Source organism: Chlamydotis macqueenii, chromosome 10, assembly GCF_036417535.1.
Source record: "Chlamydotis macqueenii isolate bChlMac1 chromosome 10, bChlMac1.mat, whole genome shotgun sequence".
Taxonomy (NCBI): domain Eukaryota; kingdom Metazoa; phylum Chordata; class Aves; order Otidiformes; family Otididae; genus Chlamydotis; species Chlamydotis macqueenii.
Genome location: NC_141565.1, coordinates 10,357,902 through 10,371,245, shown reverse-complemented (window position 1 = coordinate 10,371,245; position 13,344 = coordinate 10,357,902). Strand labels below are relative to the sequence as shown.

The 13,344-nt window shown below is 60.5% G+C and overlaps 1 protein-coding gene across 1 annotated transcript in view; it reads right to left on the bottom strand.

The window, feature by feature from the left end:
* CELSR3 (cadherin EGF LAG seven-pass G-type receptor 3) overlaps positions 1–13,344 on the bottom strand; it is a 33,299-nt gene that overhangs the window by 11,560 nt on the left and 8,395 nt on the right. Inside the window, exons 2-19 of the mRNA XM_086755276.1 lie at positions 11,350–11,982; positions 9,537–9,759; positions 8,959–9,074; positions 8,020–8,108; positions 7,435–7,592; positions 7,078–7,241; positions 6,509–6,634; positions 6,163–6,332; positions 5,749–5,934; positions 5,493–5,603; positions 5,067–5,235; positions 4,671–4,812; positions 4,358–4,478; positions 3,863–4,046; positions 3,679–3,780; positions 3,028–3,042; positions 1,335–1,429; positions 399–608 (exon numbers count right to left, since the gene is read on the bottom strand). Of these exons, the coding sequence (XP_086611402.1) occupies positions 399–608; positions 1,335–1,429; positions 3,028–3,042; positions 3,679–3,780; positions 3,863–4,046; positions 4,358–4,478; positions 4,671–4,812; positions 5,067–5,235; positions 5,493–5,603; positions 5,749–5,934; positions 6,163–6,332; positions 6,509–6,634; positions 7,078–7,241; positions 7,435–7,592; positions 8,020–8,108; positions 8,959–9,074; positions 9,537–9,759; positions 11,350–11,982 (3,014 nt within the window). The remainder of the gene's footprint in view (positions 1–398; positions 609–1,334; positions 1,430–3,027; positions 3,043–3,678; positions 3,781–3,862; positions 4,047–4,357; positions 4,479–4,670; positions 4,813–5,066; positions 5,236–5,492; positions 5,604–5,748; positions 5,935–6,162; positions 6,333–6,508; positions 6,635–7,077; positions 7,242–7,434; positions 7,593–8,019; positions 8,109–8,958; positions 9,075–9,536; positions 9,760–11,349; positions 11,983–13,344) is intronic.

Here is a 13,344-nt window from a genome sequence, read left to right as displayed (position 1 = left end):
AGCTTGCTGCACAAGGGCTCAGGAAAGAGGGGCAGTTTCTCCTACAATGGGCCCCCACCCTCAATGCTCATCAGCCAGTGTTTTGCAGAGACATCTTCCCTGCACCCCTGCCATGAGGGACTTGCAGACAGCTGTAAGACTTCCCTTTGTGCTCCCTCTCCCAGTTGGAGCAAACCCAGCTCTCTGCCTCTCCTCATGCACCCTGCGCTCCAGCCTTGACCACGCAGGTGGCCTACACAGGTCTCGCTCCTGTGGGTCCACATCTGTGCGGCACTGGGGAGCACAGTGCTCCTGACATGGTCTCACAACATCCTCAGTCCCAACAGAGACCCAGGCTCAGGGTGGCTGATAAAGACAAGCAGCATCAGAAGCCGCCCTGACCTGGGGGAAGGACTCACCTCATTGAAGTGGGCATCCTGCGTGGCTGTCAGGCCAAAGCCATGCTGCCGGCTCTCAAAGGCCATGAGGCGGGACAGCAGGCGGAAAGTGATGTGCACGTCGTTGCCGAAGTAGTGGTCCATGTGGTCTGTCACGGCCCGGAGCCGGTGGGCTAGCTTCTTGGCTTCAATTGTATTGAGCTCAGTCTCGTTCCTCTCCAAGCCCTCCAGCTGCCAGTGGGGAGAAAGGAGGGGATTAAACAATTAAGCAGATCCTCCCTGGGAAACAGGGACGCTGGAGGCCCAGCTTGGCCCAGAGATGATTTCTGAAACCATGGCACAAGCCAGGGACACTCACAGTAGTGCTCACTAGAACAGGGAGCATCTCTGGCACACAATCAGCCTCCAGCAACACACCAGAGGTTGCACTGGGTCAGGACCAGCTAACCCAGTGCCATAGAGGACAGAGGCCAACGAGAAGAAAGGACAGGGCAAGCATCTAGCAATACTTCCTTAGAAACTCTCCTGGCTTCAGTTACAATTCAGCATAGGTGAGATGCACGTGCTTAATAAACTTGCCTGGATATTTCAAAGACATTTGTCACTGAAGAGTCTGAGGTCTAGAGATGTCCCATGGAGCAGACATCCTGCCAGCTTCAAATAATTCAGCCCTGCTCAGGGTTATTTATTTCATTCTCAAATACTGGGGCAAGACACAGGTCATTTCTGATGGGGACACTCAGATTAGATGAAATCAGGTGAACTTCAGCTCAGATCAGTGCTCCCACAGGATGGGTTTGGGGGCACGAGATGAGAAGAGCAACGTGCTGAGCACTGTGGCAAGGCCCTCTCCTACTCTAGGTGCCCATGGAGAGCTGAGCTCTTTGAAACCTGGCTCTGAGCCCTTGTTCATATGGCTCCTGCTCTGTCAGGGCTGCAGGGCCAAGAGGGGATTACCAGTATGGAGAGCTCCTTGAAGGCAGGTGAAGTGCAGTTGAAGAGATCTGGCTCCAGCCAGCCCTTGTCCTCATCACAGTGTCTGACAGCTGCACCTAAAACCAGGAGGAAGGGCATGTCTGAAATTCAGCACAGGATACACGGCTCCCCTGCTACATCCCCCAGCAGGGACCCTCTGCACCAGCTAACCCTGAAGAGCAGCATCTGCAAGTGACGGGGAGGGTCTGTAACACCCCAGGGCTGTCCTCCTGCTTTGCACCAGTGCAACCCACTCCACCCTTGGTTTGCATCATCTTGGCAAGCTGCTGCTGGACCGGTGCTTCAGGATAGCCACCACAGAGAATTGCAAAGAGGAATAAATGACTTGGCAGGCCGTGGGCTGGAGAAGCTGGTGGGGACGTGTCTGTGTCCTCAGGGCACATCTGACCCCAAACTACTGAAGGCCATGCAGCTCTAGGCATCCTCTGCCTGACGGCCTGCAATGTCTGTGGAGGTCTTGCCCCTCTCTGTGTGGCAAAGCCACCCCAGGAGGACAATGGCCCTGTGGTGGGGCTGGCAAACCTGCCCCAGAGACAAGCTGCTCCAGCCAACTGAGATAGGGGAGGGGGATGGAGGACAACCCATCCAGCAGTGTGGGTTCAGTATCCAGCACAAGACCCCAGACCCTGGCTGGGGCCCAAGCACTACTGCCCAGCAACAGATATACCAGCATCAACTGTTAACCACCACCAAAAGCACTGGTAAAGCCAATGTGGAGAGCAGTGTCCTGGGCTAGGAGCATCACCACACACTCTTTGAGCAAGAGGAACCCAGGTGATCCCAATGTACCCAGCAGGACTGTGGAGGAGGCCCTCCTGGGGAAGACACCAAGGCTGGGAGAAGGCAGCAGTCTGGCCAGGACAGGGAGAGAGAACTTGTAGCTGTTCAGTTGCTGCTCAGAAAAGCCCCAGTGACTAGTGTGCCACGTCCCACAATCTCCAGCTCTCAGCTCTCCCCTTCAACCACCTTTCCCCCAGCTGCAGATGCACAGGGACCAGTGCCATTGCAGCTGGGAGCAGAGAGAACAAAGAAACCTGCACACTGCTGGCCTTCCCCTGGCAGAGAAGAGAGATCAGCAGAGAACAGAGATCGGCTCAGCTGCAGATCTGGCCAGGATCTGGCCCCTGGGTCTTTTTCTCCCCCTGCAAACTGGGCAGAGGGAACAGGACCTTGTGCTGTACACACCGATCAATTCCTGCCCCCGTCCTACTGCCCCCTGCTCAAAGAAATCCCCCTTCCTCCACCTCACAGCCATTCCTCTATGGCCTCTTTGGCCTCACTTCCCGTTGCTCATCACCAGCTCGTTCCTCTCCCAGCCTAAGCAAGCAGGTACCAGCCCGGGAGAGCCAGCATCCATTCCAGCTGGGGAGCAGAGCGCAGACCCACCCAGAGCCAAAGCTGCAGGCTTGGGACATGGGGTGGCAGGGGCTGCATGCAGCTGCAGCTGGGTTGGCGCTGGTGTAGTGTGCTGGGAGCAGGGAAGCAGCACATTGGAGCGGTGAGGCCAGGCAAAGCATTTGGGAAGACACTCAGCAGCTCCAGAAGCAGAGGGGAAAGTGCAGGGGTGTGCAGGGTGCCAGGCAGGGAGCAGGGAGGGAAAGCCATGTGGTGCAGCCCTTACAGCACAGGCGGAAGAAGGTGGGAGCAACCTTACCTGCACCCCTCAAGCCTGAGCACGGAGGGCGAGAGAACCGGGGAGAGAAGCGACAACAGTTAGGAGCCGAACTTGCCTCCTCCCGGGGCGAACGGCTGGAGAAGGACAGGGTTTGTGTTGTCCCTTGGGGCTCGCGCTGCCCTACAGTCCCAGACACCCTGCTCGCGCCTTTGCCGTCACTGAGGACGGCCTCCTCCAGCTCGGGACATGGCTGCTACCCGAGACACTCACCTAATGGCATGCTGTGCCCTGCTCCCCTCGCAGCACACGGCGAGGATGGGGCCGGCAGAATCACAGCATGGTGCTGCGGTTGCCAAGCTGCCATGCCAGGCCTGGCCCCAGCCTCCAGCTGCTGAAACCAAAAAGCAGCAGGGAGAAGGTTGGGGCCGAGGCCGAGGATACAGCATAACCCTAGGGCTGGGTGACAGGCCCAGACCCTACAGCCTGTTCCCAGCCCCAGCCCTGTGGCCAGCCCTCTATACTCTCCCCAAGGCTGCGGCGTTTTCGCCTTCAGCTTCCTTCTCCTAGCTCTCAAGCCCAGCTAATGGGACTGGGACAGCATGAGAACAGAGAGATATTGCTGGGACTGCTACAGCCCGCAGCAGGACAGCCAGGCTGCCCCTTCCCCTCCCCATCGCATCCCCCACTCACCTAAGGAGCCTCTGGGACACAGCACTGCAGCTGAGAAGCCAAACTTGGTCTGGGGCCACCACACACCCGCCTTCAGGCTTTTGGGGCAGCCATCATAGAGCACTGTGGAGACATGCACGGTCACAGGGGGAGACCGCTGATGCCAAGCCCCACGGCACCAGCTCCCCATCGTGCCCACACTCACCCTTGCAGCCGCTGGGCGTCACCTCCGCAAAAGGGCTGTCGCAGCTGTTGCACTGGCGCCCAATGACCCCGGGCCGGCAGTGGCACCGGCCTGTCTCTTTGTCACAGGAGCGTGAGGTGGAGCCCACAGGGTAGCAGTCACAAGGCAGACAGGTGTCACTGCCTTTGGGGCGGTAGTGGAAGTCCTGAGGGAGATGGGGACAGCCATCAGACAGCCCATCAGGACAGCAGCCGAGACTGGTGCCTGGGGAACCACTGGAGCCAGGGCAGAGAAGGGCCAGGCTCTCTTGATCAACAAGCACCCTCACTGCCCACATCTGCTGGGGCAGAAGGGCCGCACAGAAGAGCTGAGCAGGGATCCAGCCCAGAAGTGGGCACACAACACGGGGCCTGGGCAGATACCAGGCCTTTGGAGGGGACAAGTAACAGCATCAAGGACAAGCAGGGCTCCAGGCAAGCCATGGGCCACATCCCCATGGGCACAGCTGCACCTCACCTTGCAGTGGCACTGCCCGTTGGTTTTATTGCAGTCGGGGTCAAAGCCCTTGCTCACATCACAGTTACAGGGCCCACAGCTGGGGTTCCCCCACCAGCCCTTCGGGCACTGCTGATCCATCCTAGGGAGAGAAACACCTCTGCTGTTACAACCACCAAATCCCCCAGAGCCTTCTCCGCCCACCAGCCCAGCTACTCAGCAGCTCCAAGGAGCTAGGTGGCACTGAGAGGTCCCTGCTCATGCAGCCAGGATGAGAGGGCAGCACAGAGCGAGGCACAGAGGCCATAGCCCTGCCCCATGCCCCCCATCTCACCTGTGCTCACAGTACTGCCCAAAAAAGTTCCCTCCACACTCGCACACGTAGCCCAGGGGTGAGCCTGGCTTGCGGCGACACACTGACTTGTTCTTGCAGGGATTGAGGTGACACACATCCACACAGTCTGCTCCGTAGTACCCTGAGGTGTGGACAGAGAGCACGGTGTAAAGCAAGCATCCTCCCCCTGAGAGGTGCCAGAGCACCAAAGAGAGGATTCACACAGCTCAGGAGGGATTCTGTCCTCCAGAAAAATTAATGAGTGTTGGACAGGGATGTGACTTGCCCAAGAGATGGACAGGAGAACAGTCACAGGCCAGGGGGGAGCCACAGGGGGAGAGGAGAAGACAGACAGGCATGGAGAGCCAAGGGGTGGCAGGGCACAGCAGGCCCTACCTGGCTGGCAGACGCAGGAGTAGCTCTGCCACTCGTCCTTGCAGACACTGTTGGCCGGGCAGGGGCTGGACTCACAGGGGCTCGGCACGCTGCAGCCAGCCTCCACCCGCAGGGCATGGCTGGGCTTGGGCAGCACGGTCCCAGTGACACTGTCACCCAGTCGCACACCCTGCAATGCAGGTGACAAAATTCATGGTGAAGCTAGAACAGATCTGTGAGGCCCCAGTTCCCCTGCCCTCCACAAACCCCGGGGGCAGCCACCCCCCATCACCCCTGCTGCATTGATTAATGGCTGTCCCATGGCACCTCGAGCCCTAAATGCTCAGAAGGAAAGTGTCACCACAGCAGGATGGACACTGGCAACAGCTGCCAGGCCTATGTTTCCACCCCTCCATGTAACAGACCCGCGGGAAAGGGAAGGCTCACCTGTATGCAGCCCCTCAGCCCATTCTGCACCTCGCCAGAGCCCAAGACTCCCCCCACATGCAGATGTTTCACCTTCAGGCCATGCAGTTCATTTCCAACGACCACCGTATCCTGCAGAAGGAAAGGGAGTAATGTTGGGCAACTGGCATCAGCCCTGCCCCAGCCCACTGAGGGTGCAGAGGCCCAGCCCAGCCTGTGTATGCCAAGCATCCTCCACAGTTCCTGTCCTGGTGCTGGGGCCTCATGCAGCACCTACCTGGTAGAGGCCAAAGTCCACGGTGAGGGTGATGACGTAGCGTGAGTCTCGTCCGCTGCGGATGTCCCGCAGCTCCAGCTGGAGGTCATGCCATCTCCCATCACTGAGCTGCAGCTGGTCCAGGAGGAGGCTGGTGCTGCGCCCGGACCCCCTGCTCACCATGAAGGAGAGCAAGCCCCCAGCCAGCTGCAGAGAGGGAACCAACAGCAGCAGTGAGTAAAGGCCTCGCCAACTCTGCCTGCCTCCAGCCTACCCTCCTTCTGAGCATGGGGAGGGAAACCCAGCTCTGCTAAACACCTCTCCCTGCAACCACCCTCTGCTTGGTCAACTCAGAGGGCAGGGTCCTCCTGCTCTCCTGGAGAAGATAGCAGTAGAGGCTGAGGCATGGTGCTGCAGCTGCGGCCGTGGCCCTACCTGGCAGAGCAGGGTGGTGTACTGGCCAGCATGGGCCTGCAGAAGCACCCCGTCCGGCTGGCGCGTCCGAAACGCCAGCCCCAGGTACCACGGCACCGAGATCTTCACATCTGTCTTGAAGTCCCAGGTCAGGACACTGTTGCCCTGGAAATAGTGGGCATGGTGCATGGCTGGAAAGGAAAGCGGAGGTGAGGAGAAGGGACGGGCACTACACAGGAAGCACTAGATGCAGGGATAACAGAGCTAGTTCATCTCACACGGACCACTTACTCTGCTCCCACAGCAACCCCAGCACAGCCTTGCCAGTACCCACCCTGCCCACGCCCAGCAGCACCCGCTCACTCACGGTGGCGGCAGTCTTTGCCCCCGAAGCCAACAGGACAGAGGCAGGAGTAGGTCCCCCAGCTGACAGAGCAGGTGCCACCGTTCTTGCAGGGGCTGGAGTCGCAGAAAGTGTGCTTGGCATGGCAGCCTGGAGGTATCAAAGTCACCCACATCAGCCTCGAGCTGCTCACCACCTCCCCCAGCCCACATGGAGAGGCACCACTGCCCGCCAGCCCTTTCCCTGACTGCCAGAGGGGCAAGCCCAGCCCAGTCTCTCCGCACGGGCCCTGCCTGCTCAGGGATGAGGATCAAGGCTGCTGCTGCTCCTTATACCAGAAGAAAAACACCGAGGAGCTGGAATGACTACCTAGCATCTCCCAGACAGGCCACCTCTGCACCTGGAATCAGGGGATATTCCCGTAACATTAACTGGGGTGGGGACTGGCTCATTTAGGGGGATCTGGAGGCCCCGTTATCCAATGGAAAGCTGCTCAGCTACAGCTCTGCTGCCTGACGCTGTTACAGCCCGGCAGTACTGCTGCATGGAGAGCCAATTCCCAAGGCGGGGGCTGGCAGCAGAGGCACGGGTACCTGCAGCAGTTCCATTGTTGGCGATGTAGGAGGCCAAGTCGATGCGTTTGCTGTCGATGTACAGGTCTCTCATGCATCCCACAAAGTCCCGGTGAGTGACGGGGAAGTTTTCCGGCAGGTTGGGGACCCCTCCAAGGAGCAAGGGACCTGTGAGGTCCAGGGACCTACAAGGACAGAATCCCAAAGCTTTAAGAGCCACAGTGACCTCAGGCCGGCCAGCTGGCTCCCCAGCGCAAGGGGCTGGGAATCAGACATCTCCAGGGACAGGCACACACAGCCAAGGTCCCAGCTCTGACTCCAAGTGCCCTGCTCCTCTTCCCCACCGCAACAGTGCCCAGCAGTCCCTGAGGAACTCACTTCTTCGAGCTGGTCTGCACTCCCTCTGCGGCACAGGAGTAGTTCCCGATCTCGCTGCCAAACTGCAGGGCCACTGAGGCGTCACATTCATCCACGGTCAAGATGGCCACCTTGTCCTTGGAGGGGCCCTGCACCACCCCCTGGGCACTGACCTTGGGCTTGAAACCAAATGCAAGGCGTTAGCAGCACATGTGCCCCCAGACCCAGGCACTCAAGGGCTCACACGACAGCAAGGAGAGGGCCTGAGTATGGCCCAGGCACTGCTGTGCTGCGGGAGGTGTGAGCAAAGCAGGAGGGACATCTCTGACCGAGCCCTGTAAGCAGCGCCAGAGATGGACACAGGCAAGGACACTGCATGGAGCACATTCCCGCAGCCTCCAAGTGCAGTCCTGAGGGTCAGTCTTCCCTTACACCCGGCTGCCTGCTCCACTGCACCCATCCCCAAGGGCTGACAACCACCTCTACCTTCTCTCCACAGCCTCCCCCACGGCGCAGAGCCAGAGAACAGGAGAGCCAGAGCCACTTCTTCGCGCCTTGTGGGGAGAGAGACCCACGCACGACAGGAAACAGCTGGGGCACGCGTACCTTGTTGAAGTAGCGGAGCTGCAGCGTGTGCCACTGCCCATCACTCACACCCCCGGGCAGGTAGGGGCTCACCACCGTGCTGGACTCTCCTGCGGAGACAGGGACGATGGCACACTGAGGGAAGCTGGACAGCCCTTGGATGCACCCACCCTTCTTGCAGGAACCAAGCCCACCATGCTGCCAACGGCCTCATGCAGCGATGAAGAAGGGCTTCAGGGAGACGAGCTCAGCATGCCAGCCTCTGCCTGCTGCAGCCTTGCAGAAGGAGTGGGGTGGAGGGAATGGCAGCCCTGGGACCAGCAGCCAGCATTCCAGGCTGGCTCCCCTGACCAGGCTGACTGCAGGGTGCCCTGGCACCACGTATCCAGCCTCTTGCCAGCTGCTCGCTGCTGGGCCTTGCCCTGAGGAGATCAGAGCAGCCAGGGCAGCAGCAGGATGGGCACCAGGCGCTGCAAGCAGGGGAGAGGGAAGGAGTGCTGGGATCCAGGACAGGAGGGAGCCCCATTTGTTAACACAAGGGCCCAGTGCTCCTGGGAGCTGATCCTGACACCCCTCAGGGCAGGCAGGATTGGCACAGCAACGGCACAAGGCAGGGATGAGACCGACAGGATAGCAAACACCCTTGCAGGGGGGTCCTCCTCTCCAGACTGGCTCATAGCAAGGCAGGAGGTGAAGTTCACGGCGACATAACCAGACACAATGGCAGTGGAGACCCCAAAAGGGTTTGTCCTCACAACCTCCCTGCTGCACTTGCACTCCCAAGGCTAGGGAGGGTCCAGAGACACACCTGTCCCCCGTGCCATCCACTGACGCTCACCAACACCTCTCTCACCCCGTCCCCCTTAGCGCAGCCTCCATCCAGGGAGGCATCTCGCTCTCCCTGCTCAGCGCAGGCCTTCTCGCAGCTCCCACAGTACAAATCCCGTGGGCTGAGCCTACCTGTGGAGTACTTCAGCTGGACCTGCCCCTGGATGATCTCCACCGCCAGGAAGTCGTGCCTCTCGTTCAGGCGCCCGTTGTAGAGCAGGAGGCCACTGGGCTCCACGGTGCTGAACCTGGGGCGAGGGAGGAAGCAGAAGGCCAGGGTGTGCGCAAAGAGCGTGCGGAGATCCCCACTCTTCTGTGGCACACACCAGCACCCCAGCACAGGGACAGGGCGAGACCTGGGCCTGGCCCTGGGTGCGAGCCTAGCTGGGAAGAGCCTGGGAGCTCGATCCAGTGAATGCTTTGGGAGCATGGGAGGGCCTGGCACAGAGGCAGAGAGCTGGCAGCAGGGAAGGGCAGAGGCACTGAAAGAAGGGATAAGCTGATGCCAGGGGAGACATGCCAGAGCAGATGCAGAGTCCTTTGGCCAAAGGTGCCAGGACAACCCCGTGGCAAGGGAAAGCCAGTAGCGCAGGGGGCTGGAGAGCACCAGACTTGGTCCTTGAACAGGTCCAGAGTGAACAAGAGCCACCAAAGTAGAGCCAAGCAAGCTGGCGGGTGCCGGTGTCCGGCAGAGGAGGAAGAGGACTCACGAGAGGGCCAGGGTGAGATGGAAGCGCTGGCGCAGGCCCCGGAACATGACGAAGGATCGTGGTGGGAAGGAGCGCGTGGACACCTCGCAGAAGGGTGTCTCGAAGCCGCCCGCCGGGCACTGGCAGCGAAAGCCCCCATCAGCGCCGTTGGTGCAGGTGCCGCCGTTGCGGCACACGCCGGGCACGCAGCGCCCCGAGCGGCTGTCCACTTCGCAGTTCTCGCCTGGGGGTGGAGCAAGACAAAGGCTTGGGACATGTTCCGGCTGGGGGGCACGCACGCTGCGGCCACCCATCCATTTCTTGCCCCATGAGTGCAGACTTCAGCCTAGGTTTGGGGCAGGACAGACGAGGGACAGGAGTTTGTGGGGTGGCTGGGGACAAGGAAAGGATGTGACAATGCAGGTGTCACCCAGGTGATCCCCACAGTAGCCACCAAGCCAGCTACGACTGCCAGGCCTGCAGCCTGAGCTGGACAGAATGCCAGTTCCCTCTCAAGGGGCAAGTCTGAACCCAGGATGGCATGGCAGTGGGACAGGAGGGGACTGGCCACAGCTGTGCTGCACAGTCCTAATGATGGAGAGGCAAAGACAAGCCAGGGAATTCCTGGAGATGCAGAGTGCCTCCTCAGGCACTGCCACCACACAGGCCTGGGACAGGCATCGCAGTCCTGGCTCCGGGGTGTGGGGACAGCCCAGTGCCACGGAGCTCCCCTGCCAACAGCCCTGCGTGCAGGCTCTGACGTAGGAGCAAAAGCCAAGTGGAAACCAGCCAGGTGAGGGACACCAAATACCCTTGCACCTTGCTGGCATCTGTGATGGGGACGCCCCCAGGCAGCTCAGCAGGGCAGTGCAGGGGGTCTGGCCAGCCCCCTTCCCCTGCTGTCCCTGCAGCACACAGGGAACCGCTCAGCTGCAGTCCTACGCCCCAGGCCCTGCTCCCATTACTTGCTCAGTGGCATGCAAGGAGGATGAGGAGACAGCATGAAGTGACAGGGAAACGAGCTCATTAACCCTTCTGCTAATGGCTGTTCACGCTTTAAATGCCGGGGGTTAATTACCACCGACTCTGCTTATCTCACCAGAAGCCACCACAGGAGAGTGGCTCCGAGGCAGCCATCTGCTGCAGTGCTCCCTCCAGGCAGGGACGGCAAGGCAGGAGCTCCCTCCCCAGTAGCCACAGGCCACCTTCCTCCACTCCCAGGTTGCCAGTGGCTGGAAATGGGTCTCCCCAGCCTGTTGGGGACTTGTGGCAACAATATGTTGGCTGGCACAGGGATTCCCCTCATGGCTAGGACCACATCTGCCTGGATCAGATCCTGCCTGGTGGGGCAGCTAGGCCCAGCCTCCCCTTCTGTTTTGGGTGGGCAGCAGCTCACCCACTGCACGTGGGGCCAGCATGGGCTGCACACCTCTGCCAGACCAGCTGAAGATCGGTACAGGCTGAGACCAGCACCTCCGATGGTTCCAGAGCCCGTCACCCCGCTGGCATGGGGCGGGACCGAGGAGCCTCCTGTGCCCCAGCCCGGCATGGTCCAGTTTGGTCCTCCTGCCCTGTGAAAAAGGCTAGGAGGTGGTGGCCAGGGTCCCCAAGAGCCCTCCATGCCACCTTCCTACAAGAAAGATTTCTATGGCAACCTGAGCCCTGCACACACAGTGCCATGGAAACACGGAGAGCCAGGAGCAGAGTTGGACCTCTGCAGGCAGAGGGGCTCCGACACCCCCGACCTGCTGGGAAGGGCACCCTGCCACGGCGACAGCAATGCCAAGGGTCCTGCTCACCCATCCCCCCGAAGCCCCCAGCCTCAGGCACTCACCCCTGAAGTGCTGGCGGCAAACGCATGTGTATCCCCCCTCCTTGCGGGTGCAGATCCCGCCGTTCAGGCAGGGGTTGGAGTAGCAGAGGTTGATCTCCGTTTCGCAGTAGTCCCCGGTGAAGCCCTGCGGGCAGCGGCACCGCAGGCCGGTGATGGGGTGGATGGGCCGAAAGAGGGTGGAGGGGGACGCAATGAAAGGGGCTGAGCTGTCGAACTTGAGAACGGAGATGCACTTCATGTAGTTCTGGCAGGGCTCCCGCAGGCAGACGTTGTCGTCAAAGGGCAGCACCTCCAGCATGGAGGCGCCCGTCAGCGCCATGCGCTTCATGTACAGCTGCTCCTGCAGCTCCTCCGAGCTGAAGTAGCGCCCACCCCGCGGCGCCAAGGCCGAGAAGCTGACGTTGAGCACTGTGCCGCCCACGTCCGTGTCATTCTGGATGTTGAAGATGAAGATGTCCTCCTTGGGCGTCGCGAGCACGGTGGCCACCCCTTCCAGGAAGGTGGTCAGCAGCGGGGAGAGGAAGCGCTCCTGCCACATATTCTCCAGCCGCACTGTGATGCTGTTGGCCAACATGTCCTCCGTGATGATGATCACCCGCAGGACGCACTGGGCCGTCACACTGTGGATCCCGTCTGTGGGAGGGAAGGGACACACTGCAGGTCTTTGCCTGCTGCTTGTAGGGTCTCCTCCCTCCCATCTCGGGGCAGTGCCCTGCACCCCAGTGAGGCCCCCAAAATGCCTGAGTCTTTGGCTAAGGAAGCTTGGAGCCGCAGCCCCGGGGGCTACCAGAGTGCCACCTGGGCTGGAGGGGGAAGCAGTCAGTGTGGCTGCACCTTGTGCCTCCCCTCAGGCTCTCCACTGAGAAAACTCCCAGGTTTTCTCCCTGTCCTGGATCTCGGCAGCAAAGTGAGCTCTCAGGAACAAAGATGCTGGTGAGAATCGGGCAGAAGGAAGTCCCAGCAGGAGGTTGGGCAAACACAGGAGCTGATGCCAGGGCCCAGGGTGTTTTGCTTCCCCGCTGCGCCCTGTCTGCCTCCCCCACGCTGCCTTTCCCTGTGCTCTCCTCCTGCCATTTCCTTCCTCTCTCCTGCAGGGTCTCCAAGGCTTTTGCGCCGGTCTCCCTGCTTCCCAGCTTCTCACCATCTGCTCCGCATCTCTTCCTCCCTCAGCCCATCTCCGGTTTGTTTAATTCTCTTTAATCTTTATTTTCCTTGGAAACAAACTCCCTCCCCCTGGGACCCCGCACCACGCGAGCAATCTTCCAGGCGTGAACACAGGAGCGCGTTCGCGTGCACACTTGGAGCGTGCCCGCCTGCTCACTCCCAGGACCTTGGCCGCTAGCAACTTCTCACCCCTGACGTTCCACATGCTCATGTGCCAGCAGCTCAGGCTGCAAGGGTGCGGGCAGCGCAGCACCAGCCCGGACGGGCAATGGCACAGCTCCCACAACAGCACCCACCCCAGCAGCTATGTGATTTGGGACCCCCTGCCTCATCCCACCTACCCAGCTCCCAGAAACCCAACGGATCCCACTACCTCGGAGGGTCATACTCTGCTGCAAATTAGGAAATAGCGGCCGAGGTGGGAGCTGGACAGACAGCTGGTGTATCCCACAAAGCAGCCTGACAATGTCCCCCTCGCTCAGGCCACCCTGGACACGTTTGCCAGCAGCTCTGGCTGGCACACCCGAGGGAATAAGCCTTCCTGCTGCTCCAGGACACCTCCTCTCTCCCAGGCCCCCTCCTTCTGAGCCCTCTGCCCCCAGCGCAGGTTCCAGCAGGCAGAGCCAGCCTTCAGCACGGCAAAGCAAGGACGGCACCAACCTCTGTGGCCCCAGAAGTGCTCAATGAGGCTCATCAAGAACCTCATTGCTCCTGGTGAAACGGGACAATCCATCTTCCAGCCTACTGCCAGCACCCCAACGTTGGTGCCCCTCAGGTGTCCGCAGCACATGGCTGTCACCTGCTGTTCCCACTTCCCTCCCCATATCCACC